The sequence below is a fragment of the Bos javanicus genome, chromosome 1, assembly GCF_032452875.1.
Source record: "Bos javanicus breed banteng chromosome 1, ARS-OSU_banteng_1.0, whole genome shotgun sequence".
Classification (NCBI taxonomy): Eukaryota; Metazoa; Chordata; class Mammalia; order Artiodactyla; family Bovidae; genus Bos; species Bos javanicus.
Window position 1 is genome coordinate 71,813,958 of NC_083868.1, and position 26,776 is coordinate 71,840,733.

A 26,776-nucleotide genomic window follows, 5' to 3' on the forward strand; every position below is an offset into this window, starting at 1 on the left:
TAGTCAAGGCTATGGTTTTTCCAGTCGTCACGTATGGATATGAGAGTTGGACTGTGAAGAAGGCTGAGCGTGGAAGAATTGATGCTTTTGAACTGTGGTGTTGGAGAAGACTCTCGAGAGTCCCTTGGACTGCAAGGAGAGCCAACCAGTCCATTCTGAAGGAGATCAGCCCTGGGATTTCTTTGGAAGGAATGATGCTGAAGTTGAAACTCCAATACTTTGGCCACCTCATGCGAAGAGTTGACTCATTGGAAAAGACTCTGATGCTGGGAGGGACTGGGGGCAAGAGGAGAAGGGGACGACAGAGGATGAGATGGCTGGATGGCATCTCTGACTCGATGGAAGTGAGTCTGAGTGAACTCCGGGAGTTGGTGATGGACAGGAAGGCCTGGCGTGCTACGATTCATGGGGTCGCAAACAGTCAGACACGACTGAGCGTTTGATCTGATTTGAACCATTTTCTTTGGATTAACTTGGTTTCAATAGTAAATAAAAACTCTGGTCTAATATATCTCTTGTGATACTCTTGTCATATAAATTACATTTTTAAACAATGTGTTTGTGCCCATCAACAGAGATCTAAAATTATTGCTTTATTTCATGATTGTTTAAATTATACAGGAGGAAAGCACTACAAACAAAAAATACACTTATGCTGTTTTATATTTACCTATGTATTTTTAACAGTGTTCTTTATTTACTCATATGGATTTGGGTTACTCTCTAATGTCGTCTCTTTTTAGTCTGAAGGATTCTCTCTAGTATTTCTTGGGTTTACTGCCTATAACAGAACTTAAGGAGATTATGAACATAGATGCAAAAATCCTTAACAAAATTCTAGCAATCAGAATCCAACAACACATTAAAAAGATCATACACCATGACCAAGTGGGCTTTATCCCAGGGATGCAAGGATTCTTCAATATCCGCAAATCAATCAATGTAATACACCACATTAACAAATTGAAAAATAAAAACCATATGATTATCTCAATAGATGCAGAGAAAGCCTTTGACAAAATTCAACACCCATTTATGATAAAAACTCTCCAGAAAGCAAGAATAGAAGGAACATACCTCAACATAATAATAGCTATATATGACAAACCCACAGCAAACATTATCCTCAATGGTGAAAACTTGAAAGCATTTCCTCTAAAGTCAGGAACAAGACAAGGGTGCCCACTTTCACCATTACTATTCAACATAGTTTTTGGAAGTTTTGGCCACAGCAATCAGAGCAGAAAAAGAAATAAAAGGAATCCAAATTGGAAAAGAAGAAGTAAAACTCTCACTATTTGCAGATGACATGATCCTCTACATAGAAAACCCTAAAGACTCCACCAGAAAATTACTAGAACTAATCAATGACTATAGTAAAGTTGCAGGATATAAAATTAACACACAGAAATCCCTTGCATTCCTATACACTAATAATGAGAAAACAGAAAGAGAAATTAAGGAAACAATTCCATTCACCATTGCAACGGAAAGAATAAAATACTTAGGAATATATCTACCTAAAGAAACTAAAGACCTATATATAGAAAACTATAAAACACTGGTGAAAGAAATCAAAGAGGACACTAATAGATGGAGAAATATACCATGTTCATGGATTGGAAGAATCAATATAGTGAAAATGAGTATACTACCCAAAGCAATTTATAGATTCAATGCAATCCCTATCAAGCTACCAACAGTATTCTTCACAGAGCTAGAACAAATAATTTCACAATTTGTATGGAAATACAAAAAACCTCGAATAGCCAAAGCCATCTTGAGAAAGAAGAATGGAACTGGAGGAATCAACCTACCTGACTTCAGGCTCTACTACAAAGCCACAGTTATCAAGACAGCATGGTACTGGCACAAAGACAGAAATATAGATCAATGGAACAAAATAGAAAGCCCAGAGATAAATCCACACACATATGGACACCTTATCTTTGACAAAGGAGGCAAGAATATACAATGGATTAAAGACAATCTCTTTAACAAGTGGTGCTGGGAAAACTGGTCAACCACTTGTAAAAGAATGAAACTAGAACACTTTCTAACACCATACACAAAAATAAACTCAAAATGGATTAAAGATCTAAACATAAGACCAGAAACTATAAAACTCCTAGAGGAGAACATAGGCAAAACACTCTCTGACATACATCACAGCAGGATCCTCTATGACCCACCTCCCAGAATATTGGAAATAAAAACAAAAATAAACAAATGGGACCTAATTAACCTTAAAAGCTTCTGCACATCAAAGGAAACTATAAGCAAGGTGAAAAGACAGCCTTCAGAATGGGAGAATATAACAGCAAATGAAGCAACTGACAAACAACTAATCTCAAAAATATACAAGCAACTCCTACAGCTCAACTCCAGAAAAATAAATGACCCAATCAAAAAATGGGCCAAAGAACTAAATAGACATTTCTCCAAAGAAGACATACAGATGGCTAACAAAGACAGGAAAAGATGCTCAACATCACTCATTATCAGAGAAATGAAAATCAAGACCACTATGAGGTACCATTTCACACCAGTCAGAATGGCTGCGATCCAAAAGTCTATAAATAATAAATGTTGGAGAGGGTGTGGAGAAAAGGGAACCCTCTTACAGTGTTGGTGGGAATGCAAACTAGTACAGCCACTATGGAGAACAGTGTGGAGATTCCTTAAAAAACTGGAAATAGAACTGCCTTATGATCCAGCAATCCCACTGCTGGGAATACACACTGAGGAAACCAGAAGGGAAAGAGACACGTGTACCCCAATGTTCATCGCAGCACTGTTTATAATAGCCAGGATGTGGAAGCAACCTAGATGTCCATCAGCAGATGAATGGATAAGAAAGCAGTGGTACATATACACAATGGAGTATTACTCAGCCATTAAAAAGAATTCATTTGAATCAGTTCTAATGAGGTGGATGAAACTGGAGCCTACTATACAGAGTGAAGTAAGCCAGAAGGAAAAACACCAATACAGTATACTAACGCATATATATGGAATTTAGAAAGATGATAACAATAACCCTGTGTACGAGACAGCAAAAGAGACACTGATGTATGGAACAGTCTTATGGACTCTGTGGGAGAGGGAGAGGGTGGGAAGATTTGGGAGAAGGGCATTGAAACATGTAAAATATCATGTATGAAACGAGATGCCAGTCCAGGTTCAATGCACGATACTGGATGCTTGGGGCTAGTGCACTGGGACGACCCAGAGGGATGGTATGGGGAGGGAGGAGGGAGGAGGGTTCAGGTTGGGGAGCACATGTATACCTGTGATGGATTCATTTTGATATTTGGCAAAACTAATACAATTATGTAAAGTTTAAAAATAAAATAAAATTTAAAAAAAATAAATAAAATTTAAAAAAAAAAAAAAAGGAGATTAACTTCCCTTAGGTTTTGTTAACCTAGCACTGGGATTTGTTCTTCATTTTTATGGATAGTTTGGGTATAAAATCCTTGGACAATGGCTTTTCTCTTTCAGAACTGCCTTCTGGCCTCCATTGTTTTTGACAAGAAATTAGCTGTTAATCTTACTGAGGACTCTCTGTATGCAATAAGTCATTTCTCTTTGCTTACAGGGTTCTTTGTCTTTTGATATTTGATTATGATATTAACATATCCATGGTATGGATCTCTTCAAGTTTACTCTACTTGTAGTTCACTGAGCTTCTTAGATGTGCACGTTTTCATTAAATATGGGAACTTTTTAGCTATTTATTCATTCAAATATCCTTTCTGTCCCTTTCTCTCCTGTCATTCTGACTTTATTATGTATATACTGGTACATTTGATGGCATCCCTGCAAGTCTCTGAGACTCTGTTAATTTTTCTTAATTCTTTTTTCTTTCTGTTCTTTAGCCTAGGTATCTTAATAGACATATCTTCAAAGTTTGTGGATTCTTTCCTTTGCCAGGTCAAATCTGCTGTTGAGCTTGACAAAGAGGATTTTTTTTTTTCCTGATTTCACTTACTTTACTTTTCAACACCAAAATTTGTTTCTTTTTTATAAAAGTTATCTTTTTATTGACATACTCTACTTGGTGAGATATTGTTCCTATATTTTCCCCTCATCCTGTAGATACAGTTTCCTTTAGTTCTTCAAACATATTTAAAATATCTCATTTAAAATCTTTATATAGTAGTCTGATTTTGGGCTTCCAAGGGACAGTTTCTACTGATTCTTTTTCCACCTGCGTATATTTTCTTGTTTTGTTAAAAACTGGACATTTAAAAAAACAAACAGCAAATTTGGAAATCAGATCTCCTACCCAGGGCTTGTTGTTACTGCTGTTTGTTATGGTAGTCCTTTGGGGACTTTTCTAAATTACATAAGGTTTCTATTTTGTTATACGTGCCACTGACGTCTCTGTCTGATTAGCAGAATGGTTAGTTAATGATTGGACACAGACTTCCTTAAATACCAGACCCTTTGCTGAAGGGCTCTGCGTACATGTTGGGTAATGCCTTCAACAATCAGTTAGACAATTGATAATTCTGCCTTAATCTTCACTTCCTTCATGTACAGAGCCCCATAAACAGCCAGAAGTGAGAGTTTAGGGCCTTTTCAGGTCTTTCCTGAGCAGGCACACAGTCCAAGACATGTATGTGTCCTCCTAGATTCCAAGGAATAAGAGCTTTTCAAAGGCCCCATGGAGGTTTCTCCCTAGTTATTCCTTTTAAGTTTTCAATTAGTCTACTGTCTGCCCCAAATGTTATGCAATGTCTCAGGAAGCCATAATATACCTGTAATTATCTTGACACTTAGCCCAGGGGAAAAGGCTTTTGCATTGGTGGAGCTTTTGAATCAGGTCAAATACAGAGAACCTTTAAAATAAGGTGTTTCAAGAACCACCAGACAGATCAAATTATAACAGTTCTTTGGAAAGGAAACTATGAATATTCTACCACCATTTTGCTTTCTTTACTGGCTTAGGCCACAAGTTTTCACCATAAATTCTGGCTATTTTCCAAGGCTAGTATGGTAATAGGGAGGCAGTGAAATTAAAAATGATAAAATGATAAAACTCAGTAAAAACTCCACAAACCTCACTCTTAGGGAAATTCAGTATTTTTTTTTTTCCTCTTCTTGAGAAAATACTTCCTGAATTGTTGTAAGTCTTTGGTTAATTTCCAGAGTTCTGAAAAGCTTATTCTAACAATTCTGGGCACTTCTCTCATTATTTTTATGGAGGACAGCATTTCTGTTGAAGTCTTTTGGGTCACTTTCCATGACTCTAAATTTTCAGGGCATATCAATTATATTCTCCTCTATTCTTGGCATCATTGGAAATAATAGTAATACCTCCATTTATATCATAGTGGAAAATGTAGTGTTCAACATCTGTAATAAATTCTGATTTCAAAAGCTTCTGTCTTTAACAACAAGAAATATTTCAAAGAGAATTCTTTTACAGAAATCATTACTTATTTTCTCACTTCCCAAATAACTTTTTATAGTTTTCTCAGTAATATGGGTTATCATTAAGAACATTAATAACAAGGGTATAATAACACAGGAGCAGCAACATCAGTATCTCATGGAAACTTGTTAGATATACATATTTTCAGATCCTACCTAAGTCATACTGCATCAGAAACTTTGGCAATGAAATCCAGGAATTTGTTTTTTTAATAAGGCTTTGGGGTGATCTATAGCGAGTTAAAGATTGAAAATAGTTAAATTTTATGTAAAGAGGTACTTAAACAAGTGTCCCATAGTTTTCTTTTAGCTTTTAGTACATTTTCTCACGTTTTTCTCTTTATCCTAACGTCTTTCCTATTTTTCTTAGGATATTTCCCTATAGAAGTTAGTAACCACTAAAAATTTTAAGATGATGCGTATTGCCAAACAGAAAGCTGTATATAACTTACAGTGACATTAGGGCAAGCAAGTGGTTGGGACTGTTGAGACTTTCAGTTTTAAAACTGGGCCTAGAGGGGTTGCCAGACCTGGGGCTTTCAGTGCTAAAACTGGAAAAGTTCTGAGTGAACCAGGCTGTGTTGGTCGGTCAGTCTAACATATTCTAGCTGTGTGTTAGTAACCCACATAAACAATTTCACATGGAAATTTACAAAACATCTATTTTTGTTTTTGAGTTTTTCACACTTAACTCTTAAGCCAATTGAGAATTTATTTTGACACAAGGTGTGAAGTGAGGCTCTATGCTAATTTTATTCCACCAAGTACCTAGCTAGTTTGCCAAACATTAAATTAAAAAAAAAATTCATTCCTTACCACTAATATGAACAATACTGTAAGTCATTTTTAAAATTTGAATTACAGTATAACTTACAAGCAATAAAATGTACAAATTTAAACAGTTCAGCTGGAAGGCCTTTTAACAACTGTATATGCCCATGAAATTACAACCCCAAACATACCTTTTCCACCTACCAACCCAGAAATCTCCATTATGCCTCTTTATGGTAATCAATACAATTACCAGCAACCACGTTCTGACTTATCAGTATAAATTACGTTGCCTGCTCATGGTTATCTTATAATCTTATAAAATTATCTTAAAATAACTATATTACTTATAACACAGTATATTTTTGTGGTGCATTCTATTTTAACTGAACACAATTTTTTTTAGTGTCATCTGTGTTGCTTGAGTGTCATTATGAATAAGCTGTTATGAACATTCCTATTACAGTGTTTCTATAAACAAAAGATTTCTTAGGTAAAATGTGGGTGATAAGGTTAGATTTATGTTTAATTTCATTAAAACTTTGTTAGAAGTTCTTGCAGCAGTTGCATAGTTTTACATATCTACCAGTAATGAATAATAACTGCCCACATTCTTGTCAATGCTTGCTGCCATCATTTTTTTCCCTTCTAGTCATTCAACTGGATAGGATATGGTACTTCATTATGGCTTTAGAAACGTTTTTATTTAGGTACAATTTACATTCAATCATCTTTTTTAGTATACAGGTGGAGTTTTGACAACTGTGTATATTGTATAGCCACTGCCACAATCAAGATATAGAAAAGTGACATTGTTCCCAAATTCCTCTAAACCTGCTTATTCACTGCGCTTTTGCATTGCCCTGATGCCTAATGTTAAGTACTGTTCCATGTGTTTACAGGCTATTCATATACCTTGTCTTGTAAAATATATATTTAAGTCTTTTGCTTGTTTTAAAATTTACTCATCTTTCATTGCTTCTTTGTGGGAGATGTTTATATATTCTGGATATGAGTCTTTTGTGTGATATATGTACCGAGCATATTTTTTCCCTACTGTATGGCTTGCCTACGTGGTTTCTTAAAGATATCTTTTTTTTTTTTAAACGGTTAGTATTTAATACATTTTGTCCAAGAAACTGCTGTCTGCCTCAGGGTTGCAAAGATATCCTCCTACTCTTGGTCCTGAGCAGCTCAAAGTACAGAATTGCTGAGGCTGGTTTTCACAGATCTTCATCTCAACGTCCCTTATTTATTGGCAGGTGGGAGAAGGCAATGGCATCCCACTCCAGTACTCTTGCCTGGAAAATCCCATGGACAGAGGAGCCTGGTAGGCTGCAGTCCATGGGGTCGCTAATAGTTGGACACGACTGAGCGACTTCACTCTCACTTTTCACTTTGATGCATTGGAGAAGGAAATGGCAACCCACTCCAGTGTTCTTGCCTGGAGAATCCCAGGGATGAGGGAGCCTGCTCGGCTGCTGTCTGTGGGGTCGCACAGAGTCGGACACGACTGAAGCGACTTAGCAGCAGCCTTGTATTTTGGGATGCTCTGTGTGACTCAGTAATAATTTTCTCTTAATTCTCTATTGGTTCCAAACCTTTGGTTTGCAAGCTCCAAGTTCTTGGTGAAGACCCATGAAAAAGAGAAGGGAGGTGGATACAGACTTGCTCTGTGACTTCCCAAAATTTTTATCAGTTTGACCAGTCCACTGAGGCCATTACATGTTGGGTAAAGTTTTGGCTGATATCTTCCTGTATCTGTCTAATCCTTCTCTCTCCCCTACCACTCTCTAAAGAGGAGCTGCCACTGTGTTGTCCATGAAGGGCTACTTACTGTCTGGAAGTCAATTTACCTAGGTCACTTTGAATCGTCAGTTCTCCGATGAGTTTACAGTTTTTATAAACTTATCCAGATTGTTTTTGGTTGTTATGATAAGAATGATGCTCTCTTAAGACACTCAATATTATAACCATGTAACTAAGGTGTGCTTCTGCTTTAAAATCTGTTCCAATAATCATTATTTTTGGTTAATATTATGTTATTTTAGTTGCTGTAGCCTGAAACATTTGAGAGCAATTTCCACTTACTTGCACTGCATACTAATGTATTTTCTACAATTGCAGTACCACTGCCTATTTGAAAACTCCAATTTCCAAGGGGTTCATTCAAGTATCAACTAATTATACCAAAATCTGAGAACAACTAAAACAAAAAAGAGATGTACTTCTGTTGTAAATGATCAGTCATCACCTTTCCGTCTTGGATTCAGTCTATTTTTAATTATAAAGGACCCTCAGAAAGATCTAAGTATATGTAAGGAAGGATGAGGTGGCAAGAGGGACTGATCTGAAAATGGCAATTAAAAGATCCAAATTTTGGAATGCTTTTCCTATCATGTTCTAGGCACATATATTTTTGGCTTAAAGAGTATTTTCTGAGGTTTACTTTTGGCAAAACTAATACAATATTGTAAAGTTTAAAAATAAAATAGAATTAAAAAATAAAAGATTTAAAGTAAATTTATGATTTAAAATAGTTATCAATATTGTATAGCACTGCTGATCTAGGATATAGGTTTTTTCCTATATCTCAGATCCTAAATTTTGGAAGTGTTACCTAAATATTTAATTAAAACAAAATGGCACAGCATAATATAGTGGTTAAAGGGAGGTATTATTAGCTACTGTGAGCAAATTAAACTCTGTTTTTCAGTTTTCTCATTGGAAAAATGGTTATAAGGATGATGCTCCTGAGTCTACTACAAGCAATGTAAGATATTTTTTCAAAGAATACCACTCCCCAATTCAGGCAGCACTGAATACCAACATATAAAGTATTATTGACATTAAGCTCACAATGCAAAATTTAGAGCATAAGGAAACAAAGCATGTCATCATAAAGTAACATGTATTAGACACCTAAACTTCAGAAAACAGAACTATTATATTATTTACAGAATACAGACACATCCCATTTTATTGTGCTTTACATTACTGTATTCATAGGTACTGCATTTATTTTTAAACAAATTGGAAGTCTGTGGCAACCTTGCTTTCACCAAGTCTATTGGTGCTATTTTTCCAATAGCATTTGCTCACTTTGTGTCACTTGTGTGTCACTGTTACATTTAAGTAATTCTTGAAATACTTCAAACCCTCCACTAGCAAAAAGATTATGACTTTCTGCAGATCCAGATGATGGTTAGCATCTTTTAGCAATAAAATAAAATTAAGGTATGGACATTGTTTTTTAGACATAATGCTAATCTAACAGACCTAACAGAAGCAGAAGATATTACGAAGAGGTGGCAAGAATACACAGAACTGTACAAAAAAACATCTTCACGACTCAGATAATCATAATGGTATGATCACTCACCTAGAGCCAGACATCCTGGAATGCAAAGTCAAGTGGGCCTTAGGACGCATCACTACGAATAAAGCTAGTGGAGATGATGGAATTCCAGTTGAGCTATTTCAAATCCTAAAAGATGATGCTGTGAAAGTGCTGCATTCAATATGTCAGCAATTTTGGAAAACTCAGCAGTGGCCAAAGGACTGGAAAGGTCACTTTGCATGCCAATCCCAAAGAAAGACAATGCCAAAGAATGCTCAAACTACTGCACAATTGCACTCATCTCACATGCTAGCAAAGTAATGCTCAAAATTCTCCAAGCCAGGCTCAACAGTACATGAACTGTGAACTTTCAGATGTTCATGCTGGATGTAGAAAAAGCAGAGGAACCAGAATTCAAATTGCCAACATCCCTTCGATCATCAAAAAACAGAAACAGAGTACAGAAAAACATCAGCTTCTGTTTATTGACTATGCCAAAGATTTTCACTGTGTGGATCACAACAAACTGTGGAAAATTATTCAAGAGATGGGAATACCAGACCACCTGACCTGCCTCTTGAGAAATCTGTGTGCAGGTCACAAAGCAACAATTAGAACTGGACATGAAACAACAGACTGGTTCCAAATAGGGAAAGGAGTACGTCAAGGCTGTATATTGTCACCCTGCTTATTTAACTTATTATATGCAGGGTACATCATGAGAAATGCTGGACTGGAGGAAGCACAAGCTGGAATCAGATTGCAGGGAGAAATATAAATAACCTCAGATATGCAGATGACACCACCCTTATGGCAGAAAGCAAAGAAGAACTAAAGAGCCTCTTGATGAAAGTAAAAGAGGAGAGTGAAAAAGTTGGCTTAAAGCTCAACATTCAGAAAACTAAGATCATGGCATCTGGTCCCATCACTTCATGGCAAATAGATGGGGACAGAGTGGGAACAGTGGCAGACTTTATTTTTTTGGGCGGCAGACTTTACTTTTTGGGGCTCCAACATTACTGCAGATGAACTGCAGCCATGAAACTAAAAGACACTTGCTCCTTGGAAGACAAGTTACGACCAACCTAGATAGCATATTAAAAAGCAGAGACATTACTTTGCCAACAAAGGTCCTTCTAGTCAAAGCTATGGCTTTTCCAGTAGTCATGTATGGATGTGAGAGTTGGACTATAAAAAAAGCTGAGCGCGGAAGAATTGATGCTTTTGAACTGTGGTGTTGGAAAAGACTCTTGAAAGTCCCTTGGACTGCAAGGAGATCCAACCAGACTATTCTAAGGGAAATCAGTCCTGAATATTCATTGGAATGACTGATGCTGAAGCTGAAATTCCAGTACTCTGGCCACCTGATGTGAAGAACCAACTCACTGGAAGAGACCCTGATGCTGGGAAAGACAGAAGGTGGGAGGAGAAGGGGATGACAGAGGATGAGATGGTTGGATGGCCATCACCAACTCAATGGACATGAGTTTGAGTAAACTCTGGGATTTGGTGAGGGACAGGAAGGCCTGGCGTGCTGCAGTCCAAGGGGTTGCAAAGAGTTGGATATGACTGAGCCACTGAACTGAACAGACTACAATATAACATAATCAAAAGTTTTACACATATTGGCAAACCAAGTATTTGTCTTTCTTTACTGCAATATGCTCTATGGTGGTGGCCTGGAACTGAACCTGCAGTATCTTTGAGGTATGTCTGTATAAAATAAATTGGTTTAAAAGAAAAACCTAAAAGAACATAACATAACAAACTTTAAATAGTCAAGATTCTCCCAAAACCACGAAGGAACATTTGAAAAAGAATTAGAACTTCTAGAAAGAAAATGATACTTTGAAATGAAAAAGTTAGTTTCAGCCTAAAGAGCTTATTAGACACAGATGAAGAAAATTTATGAACTAGAAAGCAGATCTGACTGATAATCACCTAATGATAAAAAATTTTGACTCACCAGGAAGGAAAGCTGATTCTAAAGTTAGATGCATCTAACAGCATAGCTTCAAACAGGCAAGGAAAAAAATTGCTGCCAGGACAAACTGTTAGACCTACCTTCCATTCACATAAACTTTAAAAGCCTTTTTTAATAATAAAGCAACAACACACTGAAGCATACAGAAGATATGAACTATGCAAGTAACAAAGATGAGTTAACAGACATATAGAAAATCTTGTAGTCAACAAACAGAGAATGCATACTTTCAAGTATATTCACAAAAACTGACATATTTTAAGTCAAATACCAAAAGAAAATCTATCCTACAGAACATGTTCCCTGTCAACTCTGTAACTCTACAATTAAGCTGTAAAATGTTAGAAGAAGATAGCCAAAATACCCCCCGTATCTTTAGAATATAAAAATTTTAAATAATTAACAGGTCATAGTTAAAACAGTAAAAACATTATTTTGATTAACATATCCTACCGATATAATACGATCTCCTTTTCTGAGCTCTCCACTAAGATCGGCAGGTCCTCCAGCCAAAATAAAGGAGATAAATATTCCTTCTCCATCTTCACCTCCTACAATGTTGAAACCAAGGCCTGTTGAACCACGATGAAGAACAACTTTTCTAGGTTCCCTGAAAATGAAAAAAATATTGAATACCTTAAAATATATAAAGAACTTAATATTCTATCAATGAGAATTCCCCACTGATATATCATATTACCATACTATTAAGAAAATTAGATGAATTTTAAATGAGTTTTCTAAACTTTGGGGAAAAGAAATTCTTTCTAAGCCTAGAAATTAAAAGGAAAAATCCTAGTTTTATATAAAAGCTAAAAATCCTTTTATCAAAACATAAAATAAAAAGGTGAAAGCAATGAGAAAAATTTTAAAAATGATATAAAGAGCCCACTCAAAAAATACTACTCATGAAAAGTTGATTGTCTAAGAGGTAGTCACTCCATTTCTCACATGTTGAAATAAGTGGATATCCCTTTGTTTAAAGAAAGTAGGTAGGTCCCCTTTCCAGTCTTAAAGGGATAAACCATGAATGACCTATGCCAGTCACTGTATTTCCACTCTCCTCTGCTAACCCGAGGCTATGACCCTATTTTGGCCTCCGAGAAATAAAGGGAAATTTTATTGTCACTTTCCTAAGACAGACAGACCCTAACAAGGACAAAGCTTATTCTGTTGCCACACAAATCACATTTTTCCCCTCCTTATCCCAAATTAACCCACACAAAAGAATGAACTATAAAATCCCATTACTGGTTTGGACATACTACAATCATGAAGATAAAACCAACAGAATCCCAGAGACATCATGGACCTAGGGTTGCTACATAAATGTTAGAAATGCCCATCTCTAGATTTTTTATACAAAATAATTAAATATCTTTATTTCTTAAGTCACACCCCTCCAATTCATCTACCTATCTCTGCTTTTCATCTATTTTTCTACATGCATCTCTTTTGCTCCCTCCAACTCTCAATTTAAAATCTCTGAAACTGGGATACATTTTACAACTGATAATGCTGCACATCCGTTGCCAGTTGTACATAACTGTGTGAGAACCATTTATATTTTCAGTAAGACCATGAAAATTCCAAGAGCAGGCTATTTTAGATATGATGAATCACAGAATATCATTTGAAATAACAATGTGTCATACATGGTAAATATTTTAAAAATTTAATCTTTTTAAAAAAATACTGGAGAAAGCTGTTGGTAACAAATGGCTTAAAAGAATATTTCTAAAAATTGAATTTTAGGGATTCTTTCATATCATGTAGGACTAATCTTAAATATCTGTCTGCTCAAAATTTAAAGTGGTGTTTTCTAGTCATACACAGGTATTCATCAATCAGTTTTGCCAGTTCACTTCAGGATTAACAAAATCATATTTTCTTGTCAAAATCAGCAAAATTAAACAATATATTGTTTAGGAAATATACACATACAGACATATATGAAAGAAAAAGGGGAATAATAAAATCAAAATTCAGGTAAGAAGTTAACTTGGTGGGGCAGAGTAGGAGAAGCAGGGTAGGATCAGGGGCACAAGACAGTTTTTCACTATATTGGTGCTGTCTTATTTATTTCCTTATTATACTGTGGACTCATGGTGAGGATTCCTACAGTACATTAAAACATATGTAGGAATTATAATGCTGCATTATCAAATAATAATTTAAAAATATCCTGCTGAAATTTACCAGTATTTCCAGAGGAAAATAAATTCTAATTTTTCAAATATCACATGCATATGAAGAGATGCTCAACATCACTAATCATTAGGGAGATGCAACAAATCACAATGAGCTAAATCCCACCTACTAAAAGGCTGTAAGACAAAACAAAAGAGAAAAAGCAAACACTAATGAAAATATGGAGAAACTGGAACCCTCATATACTGATGGTGAGAATGTAAAATACTATGACTGCCATAGAATACAATTAGGTGGTTCCTCATGTACCTAAATATAGTTATTACCATGTGCTCTAGTAATTCCACATCTATGTATATATCTAAAGCAATTAAAAGTAAGTATGCAAGCAGATATGTGCATGACAATGTCTATCATGTCATTACTCGTAATACCCAAAAGGTGGAGACAAACCAAGTGTCCATCAACAGATGAGTGGTAAACAAAATGTGGTATATACATGAAATATTATACAGCCATAAACAAGAATTTGGATGCATGACATATGTATGAAACTTGTAAACATTATGCTAAGTGAGAGAAACCAGATACAAAATGTTAAATACTGTAAGATTCCACTAAGTGAACAGTTCAGAATATATAAATTTACAGAGATGAAATATGATTAGAGGTTATCAGGAGCTAGGAGAACAGGAAATGTGAGTTAATGCTTAATGATTATAGAGTCTAAGGTGACGAAAAGGGTTTGGAAAAAGATAGTGGTGCTGGTCATTAATGCCACTGAACCACAATTTGAAATGGTTACAGTAGCACATTTTATATTATACATCAGTTCAGTCACTCAGTAGTGTCTGACTCTTTGCAACCCCACGGACTGCAGCTTGCCAGGCTCCTCTGTCCATCACCAACTCCCGGAGCTTGCTCAGGCTGATGTCCGCTGAGTCCATGATGCCATCCAACCATCTCATCCTCTGACGTCCCCCTCTCCACCTGCCTTCAATCTTTCCCAGCATCAGGGTCTTTTCTAATGAGTCAGTTCTTTACATCAGGTGGCCAAAGTATTGGAATTTCAGCATCAGTTCTTCCAATGAATACTCAGGACTGATTTCCTTTAGGATGGACTGGTTGGATTGCCTTGCAATCCAAGGGACTCTCAAGAATCTTCTCCAACACCACAGTTCAAAAGCATTAATTCTTCGGCACTCAGGTCTCTTTATGGTCCAACTCTCACATCCATACATGACTACTAGAAAAACCATAGCATTGACTAGACGGACCCCTTTGTTGGCAAAGTAATGTCTCTGGTTTTTAATATGCTGTCTAGATTTGTTGTAGCTTTTCTTCCAAGGAGCAAGTGTCTTTTAATTTCATGACTGCAGTCACCATCTGCAGTGATTCTGGAGCCCAAGAAAATAAATTCTGTCACTGTTTCCATTGTTTTCCCATCTATTTGCCATGAAGTGATGGGACCAGATGCCATGATCTTCATTTTTTGAACGTTGAGTGTTTTTTACCCTCAACAAGCCAACTTTTTTACCCTCTACTTTCACTTTCAAGAGGCTCTTCAGTTCCTCTTCGCTTTCTGCCGTAACGGTGGTGTCATCTGCATGTCTTGAGGTTATTGATATTTCTCCTGGCAATCTTAATTCTAGCTGGTGCTTCATCCGCCCAGCATTTCACATAATGTACTTTGCATGCAAAGTTAAATAAGACGAGTGATAATATACAGCCTTGACATACTCCTTTCCCAATTTGGAACCAGTCTGTCGTTTCATGTCCGGTTCTAACTGTTACTTCTTGACCTGTATAGACATTTCTCAAAAGGCAGGTAAGGTGTGATATATATTTTACCATATTTTTAAACTTTATATTGTAACACATGAAAAATCACAGAGCCGTACATTTTAAATAGATAAACTGTATAGTATGTAAATCATATCTTACTTAAGGTGTTAAAAAATGAAATTTAGAATCATTAACAGTATGTTGGGAATTCTTTTATCTTCCCTTTATATTGGTAATGTGATATAATCTCTGAAAAAGTGTTTAGGGTCAAATTGTGCAAAGCTTCTAATATGAAGTAAAGATTTCTATACTTCATTATCTGGGCAAAGTAGTAGAATTACCAAAAGAGAGTGATAAAACACAGCATTTTAGGAAGACATATTCAATAATCAACCACCTGATTTTAAAAAATATAGAAAACAGGTAGGCCTGTTGTAATACTACAAAGTTCAACACAATATTCTAGACAAGAGATATGTAGTGAAAAAAGATGGGAATAGCAATGAAGATGCTAACATATTTTTAATTTGAGAAATATGCTAATTAAAGACTACATAAACCATTACCTACTTCCACTTTACTTCTATAAATAAACACTATTTGATAATAGCAACAAGAAAACAGCCGTGATAGATCAGTATACTAGCACAGCCTAAATGTTAATAGCCCTGAAAATTCATATCAGAAACATATAATCATAGACACTATTCTTTCTGATAATTTATATTCTAAAACAATTACTGAGCACCTATTAAATTAAATCCTCAACACTGGTAACTTTTGAAGAAGAGGACAAAGACAAACACTCCTATCTGACATTTAAGAGATCACTGCCTGAAGGTGGTAGTCTAACTAATAAAGAACAATTATAAAGGTTCAAAAAAAAACAGTCAACAATAATAAAATTTAAAAAACATAAAATGACATTAATTGGCATCATTTACCATTAAATTCTTTAAAGCTAATATGAAATACTTTCATGAAAGTTATACAGCAAACTGTTCATATATAATACATTACTAAGTTGAATAATATGAAAAAGACCTAAAATATTTTTTCACTTTTTGTTTCCACTTAGATAAGTTTTTTGGGAATAAAAAGATAATCTGCAAACTTCAGTGAGTGAGTAATGTTAGATGAAAGTAAATTTTAGGTGTCAGAATATCAAATATATATACCAACAAACAAAATTCTGAATATGAATCAAATGATTGCCATAATATTTTATGGTATATATTAGAAATGGACTACATGAAAAGTTAGTTTTACATATTCATAAGTATACTTTTAACTTTGTTTTACCTAATTTCTAAGGATAATTTACCAATCCTTGAAAAAAGGAACATTAAAAAATGTAGTGATTTGTAAAGTAAAATATTTTTACACTTATAGCCCTTTAATGAACCTTTCAAATAAAAAAATTAAGGTTTAAATTCATTATCTGTTAATAAAATTAGTCCTGAAAACTGTGACTATCCTACTTAGTTGATTATAACTCCGTCTAATGATTGTCTTTATGTAAGAATAACAACTATTCAATTCCTTACCTCGTAATTTCATCATCTCCAAGTACTGCTTTAGAAACAGGTGAATATCTGGCTGGTGATGCTGGTGTCTGGACCAAGTAGGAAGGTGGGCTAACATGGTTATCGATAGGCTGAGAAGAAGCTTAAAAATAAAGTAAAAAACACTTGAAAATGGAAACACACCATTCAGTACCATGTTTATAGGTTATCAATGTCACAGTTAATTAATGTATAATTCATACTCATTTATATAATAGGTTTTGGTAGAGAAAATGTATTTACTAGGTAAAAAAAATTAGAGAAGCTCAACTTTCCAGGTAAAAACTAGTTTAGACATTCAGATCAGCAAAGCAAACTTAATCCATTTGGTTTCTCTGACAAAACAACTAAAAAGGAGTTTTACAGTAACTGGTTTGCCAAATGTAAATCCAGGAAAGGTTATTCAAAAGACTGTCACAGGAAAGACTGAACTAAATCAATCTTAAGTATAATAATTTAATTTTTCTAAGAAGTTATTTTGCAGATTAACATTTTTAGAGAAGTATATTCAGCTGATCCCTGAACAACATGGGGGTTGGAAGCACTGACCCTCCAAGCAGTTGAAAATGCACATATGACTTTACAGCTGGGCCTCAATATTCATGGTTCTGCATCTACAGATTGAGCCAACCATAAGACCTATGATATGCACTGAAAAAAATCTATATATAAATGGATCTGCATAGTACAAACCCACATTGTTCAACAATCAACTGCATACTCAAAATTTGATTGTAAGTAACAAAAACCAAAAGCGTAAAAATAAGTGCAAAAAGATTATGCTTGACAAAGTTTTAAAATAAATTAAGGGACTTCTGGCTTTCCAGCATGACTCTTATGAAAAAAGAACATACTAAAATGCAAAAACACAGTTTGAAGAGACAGGGCAAGCATAAGAACCAGACTCATATACAAAAGTGATGCTGGAATGATCAGACCAGAATTTGAAACAAAAATGAGTAATATTCTGATATGGATAAAGCAAACAGTATGTATAAAGAAGGCAGTATGCAAGAACAGATGGGCAATTACAAGTGGAGAGATGGAAATTCTAAGAAAGAAACAAAAAGAAATACTAGAGATCAAAAACACTGTAACAGAAATGAATAATGTCTTTGATGAGCTACTAGTAGTTTGGACATGGCTGAGGCAAAGAATCTCTGAGCTTGATATTTCAATAGTAACCTCTAAAACTGAAAAGCAAAGAGAAAAAATGACTGGGGTTGGTGGGCAGGGATCAGAACAAAATATCCAAGAAAAGTGACAAAACTGCAAAACTACAAAAACTACATATGTGTAATGGGAATACCAAAAGGAGAAGGAGAGAAAAGAACAGAAGCATTTGAAACAACAATGATGATAATTTCCCCAATTAATGTCAGACACCAAACCATAGAGAGACCTAGGAAACTCAAGAGAACACTAAACAGGATAAATGCAAATGCATATCGTTTTCAAACTACAGAAGAAAAAAGGAGGGGCAAAAAGCCCTAAAAGTAGTCACAGGGGAATTAAAAGCTCTACCTTACTGGTAGAGGCGTAAGATAAGAATTATGTTCGACTTCTCCTTAGTAAGTCATTCAAGACAGACAATGGAGTGAAATATTTAGTGTTAAGAGAAAAAAACCCACCTTGTATCCTAAGAAATTATCCTTCAAAAGTGAAGAGACATAAACACTTCATTAAACAAAAACTGAATATGTATTGCTAGTAGATTTGGCTTTTGAAATGTTTAAAGAAGTTCTTTAGAGACAAGGGAAGTCAGTTCAGTTATACAGGTCAGAAGTTCAGTTATACAGGTCAGAAGTTCAGTTATACAGAAAGAGTGAGCACTGAGGGAATAAGGTAAAATAAAAACTAGTTTTTCTTATTCTTGATTGATCTAACAAAAACATTGTTCAAAATAACAGCAATGTTGTATTTGACTATGTTTATTTATGCATCTATATATTTGTGTATAAATGAAATGAATGTCAGCATGATACAAGGATACAAATGATACATGAAACAAAAGTGATACAAGGGATGGGAGTGAGGAATTAGTATTATTGTGTTACTATAAGAAACTCTCACTAACAGTAAAGCTGTACAGTGTTACCTCAGAGTGGAATTAGATTAGCATACATGAATATTGCAAACTCTAGGGCAACCACTAAAAAAAGTGAAAGAGAATAAACTAATACACTAAGGAAGGAGAGAAAACAGAATCATATAAAATGCCTGATTAAAGCCATCCCCCTCCCCCAAAAAATGGATGACAAATATAGGACCAAAAAACAGGGCAACAAATAGCAAAGAGTAGCAAATATCACAGACATTAATCCAACTCTATCAATAATCACTTTGAATATCAATGGCCTAAATACACCAATTTGAAGTGGAAACAGTGTCAGACTTTGTTTTTTTTGGGCTCCAAAATCACTGCAGATGGTGACTGCAGCCATGAAATTAAAAGACGCTTACTCCTTGGAAGGAAAGTTATGACCAACCTAGATAGCATATTCAAAAGCAGAGACATTACTTTGCCAACAAAGGTCTGTCTAGTCAAGGCTATGATGTTTCCAGTGGTCATGTATGGATGTGAGAGTTGGACTGTGAAGAAAGCTGAGTGCCGAAGAATTGATGCTTTTGAACTGTGGTGTTGGAGAAGACTCTTGAGAGTCCCTTGGACTGCAAGGAGATCCAACCAGTCCATTCTAAAGGAGATCAGTCCTGAGTGTTCATTCGAAGGACTGATGCTAAAGATGCAACTCCAATACTTTGGCCACCTCATCCGAAGAGCTGACTCATTGGAAAAGACTCTGATGCTGGCAGGGATTGGGGACAGGCGGAGAAGGGGACGACAGAAGATGAGATGGCTGGATGGTATCACCGACTCGATGGACATGAGTTTGGGTAAACTCCGGGAGTTGGTGATGGACAGGGAGGCCTGGCGTGCTGCGATCCATGGGGTCGCAAAGAGTCGGACACGACTGAGCGACTGAACTGAACTGATTGTCAGAGTGGATCAAAAAACCAAGACCCAAGTATATACTGTCTACAGTAAAGCCACTTTAAATATAAAAGCTTATATATATTAAAAGTAAAAGGATGGAGAAAGATACACCATGCTAACACTAATCAAAAGAAAGCAGGAGTAGCTATATTAATTTCCAACTGAGAAGGCTTCAAAGTAAGGAAAATTATCCAGGTTAAAGAAGGGCATTACTTAATGATAAGGTCGTCAGTTCTCCAAGAAGATATACAATCTTTAACATCTAACAATCAGGTGTCAAACTATGTAAGGCCAAACTATGTGAGAAATCGATTAATCCATACCTCTTTATCAGAAATGAACAAATACAGCAGGCAGAAAATCAGGAAGGACATAGTTGAACCCAATAATATCACTAATCAATTGGATATGATGGACATCTACAGACCACTGCATCCAACAACAGCAGAAAACATATTTTTCTTAAGCTTCCATGTTAACATTCACCAAGACAGACCATGTCCTGGGCTATAAAACATATCTCAACAAATTAAAAAAATAGAAATCATATAATGTTCATTGTTAGACCACAATGAAATTAAACTAGAAATCAGTAACAAAATGATAGCTAAAACCCCCAAATATGTGGAGACTAAATAACACATTCCTAGATACACTTGGGTCAAAGAAGCAATCTCCAGAGAAATTTAAAAAATGTTTTGAACTAAAAGAAAATGAAAACACAACTTATCGACATCTGGGATGCAGGAAAAGCAGTGCTTAGAGATAAATTTACAGTATTAAATGCATATATTAGAAAAAGAGAAAGATCTTTATCTAAAATGAATCATCTTGGCTTCTACCTTATAAAACTAGAAAAAAGAGTAAATGAAATTCAGAGTAAGCACAAGAAAAAAAAATCTAAGCAGAAATCAAAGAAATTTTCAAAACAAGAAATCAACAGAGAAAAAAATTAATAAAAACCAAAAGCTGGTTCTTTGAAAAGATCAATAAAATCAATAAGCCTCCAGCCAGGCTGAGAAAAAAAGAGAGAAGACAGAAATGAACAAGCAGATATCACTACAGATTCCATGATATTAAAAGAATAGTAAGTATTATGAAGAACTCTATGCCCAAAGATTTGGTAACCTAGAGGAAATGGACCAGTTCCTTAAGAGACAATCTGCCAAAACTCACAAAGAAGAAATAGGCAATCTTAACAAACCTGTATCTATTGGAAAAACTGAATCAATAATTGATAATTCTCTGAAAAGAAAGCACGAGGCCCAAATGGGTTAAGTGGTGAGTTCTATAAAATATTAAAGAAATGAATTATACCAATTGTCTATAACCACTTCCAGGACACAGAAGCCAAGGGAATACTTCCTAACTTATTCTGTGAAGCCAGGATTATTTGACAAAACCAGACAAAGAAATCTTAAGAAAAAATACCCTATAGAACAACATCTCTCATGAACATAAGTGGAAAAATCTGCAACAAAATGTCAGCAAATTAAATCCAACATATATAAAAAAATTATATACCACAAGCATCTAGGATTTATCCCAAGTATGCAAGGTTGGTTCAATATTCAGAAAAAAAATACATATGATACATCACATGTGTGTGCATACATACTCAGTTGCTAAGTCATGTCCAACTCTTTGTGACCCCATGGACTACAGGCCTTCAGGCTCCTCTGTCCATGGGATTTTCCAGGCAAGAATACTGAAGTGGGTGGCCATTTCCTCTTCCAGGGGACTTTTCCAAACCAGTGATCAAATGCACATCTCCTTTGTCTCCTGCACTAAGGTAATGCTTATTAAATCAATGTGATACTGCTGTACAACTATTAGAATGGCTAAAAAACCAGAACAATGGTAAAACCAAATGCTTGTGAGGATGTGGAGTAACAGGAACTCTCATACATTGCTGGTGGAAATGCAAAATGGTACAGCCACTTTGGAAGACAATTTGGCTGTTTACATTATAAAACTAAACACAGTCTTACCACACGATCCAGCAATTGCACTCCTTGGTTATCAAAGGAGTTAAAAATTCCTGCACATTACTATGTGAAAGGAGGCTTTTTGCTTTTCTTTCAAATATCTACTATGCCTTCTTTAATTCAACAGGCTTATGGAAAACTTCAGCCTGTGTGATTTTAAAATATTTTTGAATTTTAACTTAAAGTTGGCAAAATCAGCAGAGGGCTGAATTATTTTTATTGTTTTTAAGGAGTTTGAGATTTTTGGGTATAACTTTAGTATTTCAATTGGATATACATGGTATATTCAATGCCATTTTGTATGTTTCAGGTAAAGTAGGAAATGTCATTAATCAAATTATATAGAACGTATTTTATGAAAAGCAAAATGTGATATATATTTTAAAAAAATTTTTATGAGTACAGTTGATTTACAATGTTGTGTTAGTTTTAGGTATAAGAAGTTCAGATTTTAAAAGGCTACATATTGTATGATTCCAACTACATGACATTCTGAAAAAGGCAAAACTATGGGGGTAATAAAATGATCAGAGGATGTCAGAGGTTAGAGGAGAGGGAGGGATGAATAGGCAGAGTACATGATTTTTAGGGCAATTAAACTGTGCTGTATGATACTGATAGATGGTACATGTCATTATACATTTATCCAACCCTACAGAATGTACAACAAGAGAGAACCCTAAAGTATACTATGGGCTTTGGGTAATGATGTTGGAACCAACGTACCACTCTGGTGGGAGATGTTGATAATAGGAAAAGCTATGGAGGTGGGACCGGAAAAAGTGATGGCACCTCATTCCAGTACTCTTGCCTGGAAAATCCCATGGTTGGAGGATCCTGGTGGGCTGCAGTCCATGGGGTCGCTAAGAGTCGGACACGACTGAGCGACTTCACTTTCACTTTTCACTTTCACGCACTGGAGAAGGAAATGGCAACTCACTCCAATGTTCTTGCCTGGAGAATCCCAGGGACGGGGGAGCCTGGTGGGCTGCCGTCTATGGGGTTGCACAGAGTCGGACACAATTGAAGCGACTTAGCAGCAGCAGCATGGAGGTGGGACACCTCTGGATCTTTGCTTAATTTTCCTGTGACCCTAAAACTGCTCTAAAATGTAAAGGAAAAAAAAGGACATGCCCTGACACCAGCTCAGATCTGTCAATCCAATTCATAATTACCCTTTTTAATGCACCCCCCCAAAAATGGTAACCTAGTAAAAGAAACAAAAAATATAAGCAAATTCCAGTAATAATTTCATTTCAATAATAATAAACATCAATACAGTCCATCAGTTGTAATTCTAGTAAGAACTAAGAACAGAAAATTATAAAGTTATTTCTGACCCAGGTAAGCAATATATTTCAGTTGTAACTTCCAAAACCACAATGCATTTGAATTATGTGATCGTTGAAAAATGTAGAAAGTAGTATTTAACTTTCTTGAGATATTAACTATGATAAAGGTACAAGGCATTTCAAAAATCTAGCTGAAATATTTATTACTTAACCACCAATCTCTCCTTTCATTACATTACTGTCTTCTATGCACAAAACACTGTTAATACCTATTGGGAAAACAAAAATGTGCAAGGATCATTACTTCAAATTACTATAGTGGCCAGACAGATAACATTAAGAGTGAAGCAGCCGGAGTGAAAGACAGTAGGTAATGACTATAAATATGGTATACTGAGAAGAATATATGCTCTATCAAAAGGAGATAGCATCTATACATCTGTATCTTTCTGTAATCATACAAAAAGGAAAAAGACTATATCTACTGACAGTATATGGTTTTGAAGTCTGCTGCATCTTTGATTTTATAAGCTTGCAGTCTCCATTAGCAGTTGTTCCTGTCCAATTCATATATAAGATGCTGTTTTGCATTTGAGCCAAAGCTTTCTATCAATGGCTCTTCTGAAGACCAAAGTCTTTCCCGGTGTGATATGTAAGAATATCTGTGATTTTCAATGGAACTGGCATGATGGCCTAAAGCGACTGACATTCATGTGAACCATTATAATCACTGGCCTTTTAAAGTCCAGAGTTTACTGATTTCTGACTCAAATTTCTTCACTGCATTAACAAGTTTGGCTGAAACAAACGAACAACAACAACAAAAAACCCACTGGGCAAGAAACTCAGTCAACTGCCCAAGCCAGAAAATATATCTTTCCCCTACCATATCCAGACTTTGCCTTTAATTGATGGATCCTTTCTGAAGGAGTCATTCTCACATGTAAGACATGTATCTTACATGGCAGGAACTAAAAATTAATGTTTCTATCAGAGAAATGACTGTCTAAAGAATAATCAGATAAAACAATGCTATTTCCTATACCCCACATCCTAAGCAATAAAGATTCCTTAGAGAACTACAAAACAAGGGAGCCTGAATATTGTCCTAAGGTATCTAGGTTAATGACCCAAACCCTCCAAAGTTTAGGAGAGAAGCCAAGTGGAAGAACTTAAGGTAAAAGTACAAAGAGATCAGTGGGGGCTCAGAAGTTTAACAACATCTTTCATCTGAACAGAATATAAATTAAAAGTGAAAAGATACATAATGCAAAAGCATGAGAATTTTAATGTCATCAAAGAAACTATGTTCTTTATCACAGAGATCCCCAACCCCCAGGCCGCTTAACAGTGCTGTTTAGGAATTCAGCTGCATACCAGCAGGTGAGCGGCAGGTGAGCAAGCCTCAGAGGCCACTCTCCATTCCTCACATTACTGCCTGAACCTTCCCTCCATCTGCCCCACCCATCGAAAAACTGTCTTCCATGAAACTGGTCTCTGGTGCCAAAAAGGTTGGGAACCACTGCTTTATCAGATCCAATGAACTTTTTTTATTCAGTAATAAACTTCCTTTTATTCCTGGGTGGGCTTCCCTGATAGCTCAGTTGGTAAAGAATCCACCTGCAATGCAGGAGACCCCAGTTCGATTCCTGGGTACCATATTTTGGCTATTATCCATAGGTGCATTACAACTGTTAAGAGCATGGCCCCACTTAGATTTATGGTCATAGCTAAATTATAATTCTGAGCTTTTCTCCAGTCATGTTCTGCTTCTTAAGGAGCGAGACTAGATGAAGACAGCAAGCTGAACTAGGGTTGGAATTCTGCCAGTGAAGATGAAGAAGGCAAGAAAGAAGAAGATATATGCAGTGAACTGAATATAATGACAAACCAAGGAGGCTAAGTTAAAAAAAGAAGACAAGTAAAGACACACAAAAGAGACACAAAGGAACAACCAAGTAATGGTATCAAATGACTGAAGATCAAAATGAAGATGAACTGTTAGGAGTAAATAAACTGATGGATGTAGTCAGAGAATGAGATGATTTAAATCAAGATTTTGGACATGGTGAAGGTACTGACAATTGATAAGATCTAAATTATTATCTTGGAAGCAAGTATCTGAGTTGGAGTGGAGGGCAGAAAAGTTAGAAACAGATCAGTAAACAAAGAAGCCTGGTAACTGAATGAATCAGTGTGGGTTTTGACTGGTCATCACTAAGGATGACAATGTGAATAACAGTATCAAAGGACAATGAGAGCTCCACTAATATCTTCAGTACCTAAAGCCACGCTGGTGGGGAGGACACTAGATGACTAACGTAAGGAATAGGCAGTAAGGTGAACAGTCTGATGGCAAGGGCTTCAGGAGAGCCAACAGGTAAAAACCATTTATGTAAAAAGTTTTCAAACATAAATGCTTCTTAAAACACATATAAGCAAGTTATTTATGAATTGTGTGCATAGTATGAACATGGTCTGGAAGTGTATAACAAAATTCATATGAAGAGAGGAGAATGGAAACAGAACACTGTTATGATAAAGTTGAACTAGCAACATAAACTTCAACTTTTTCACAATACTCTATTAGTTTAAAAACAGATGGAAAAAAGGCAAGAAATATCCTATATATGACTATAGGGAAAACAATTAAATATTATTTACTACTCTTTAGGACCAGCTCTCCTATTTTTAAAATGTCATATTATTTTATATAAAAGAGATAATTCAATAAAAAGTAACATTTTCCTTCTAGTTCAACTGTAAGCAGCAGCTTGTTTTTTTGTATATTTGGCCATAATCGGGATGCCAATTCTCTGTCTGTTAACTGGCACTTAGTTGTCTTGAACAGATAAGGCAGCATAATAAATAAGATCAATATTTAAATTGGTAAATAAAAGAGCTTATCATTGAATTTGCTGCTGCTAATAAATAAAAATTACATAAAGCCCTGTGCAAGCCAAATATATGGAAGAATTTTCAGCAAGTAGTAAAGTTCTGACACGAAGTGTAAGACATCATCTCTGTTCATTAAAGAGACTGAATATTATTACAAAACCACAAATATCTCTAAAATTCTATAATTTAGAAAAGGAAAACTTGGAAAAGCAGATTATAGAGTATATTGATCTTTATTACATATGGGTGCTTCTAGTATTGACTCAATATACCAAATAAAACTTTCATTTTTCAATCAACATGAACATATTAAAAATATATTTATATTTCATCTCAGCTTGTATATTAAAAAAAGAAAATCACATAGGAAGCTTAACATTACCTAGGTACTTTCATTACAATACAATTCTAGGAAATACAACTGTATCATGCACAACTGTGTTACGTAATACACTAAGAGTTGGAAGTACAAAGATGGTATCTGTGCTCACATAGTTGAGAGTACAGAAAAGCCCGTCTTAAGTTATTATTTCTCAAGGCACAGCCCAAGAACCAGCAGCACTAG

At 35.5% G+C, this 26,776-nt stretch overlaps 1 protein-coding gene across 16 annotated transcripts in view; it reads right to left on the minus strand.

The window, feature by feature from the left end:
• The window catches only part of DLG1 (discs large MAGUK scaffold protein 1), a 271,051-nt gene that overhangs the window by 68,591 nt on the left and 175,684 nt on the right, over positions 1 to 26,776 (minus strand). For all 16 annotated transcript variants that reach the window (XM_061411876.1, XM_061411915.1, XM_061411922.1 and 13 more), the window contains 2 exons: positions 17,021 to 17,141; positions 11,991 to 12,147 (listed from right to left, as the gene is read on the minus strand). In XM_061411876.1, the coding sequence (XP_061267860.1) occupies positions 11,991 to 12,147; positions 17,021 to 17,141 (278 nt within the window). The remainder of the gene's footprint in view (positions 1 to 11,990; positions 12,148 to 17,020; positions 17,142 to 26,776) is intronic.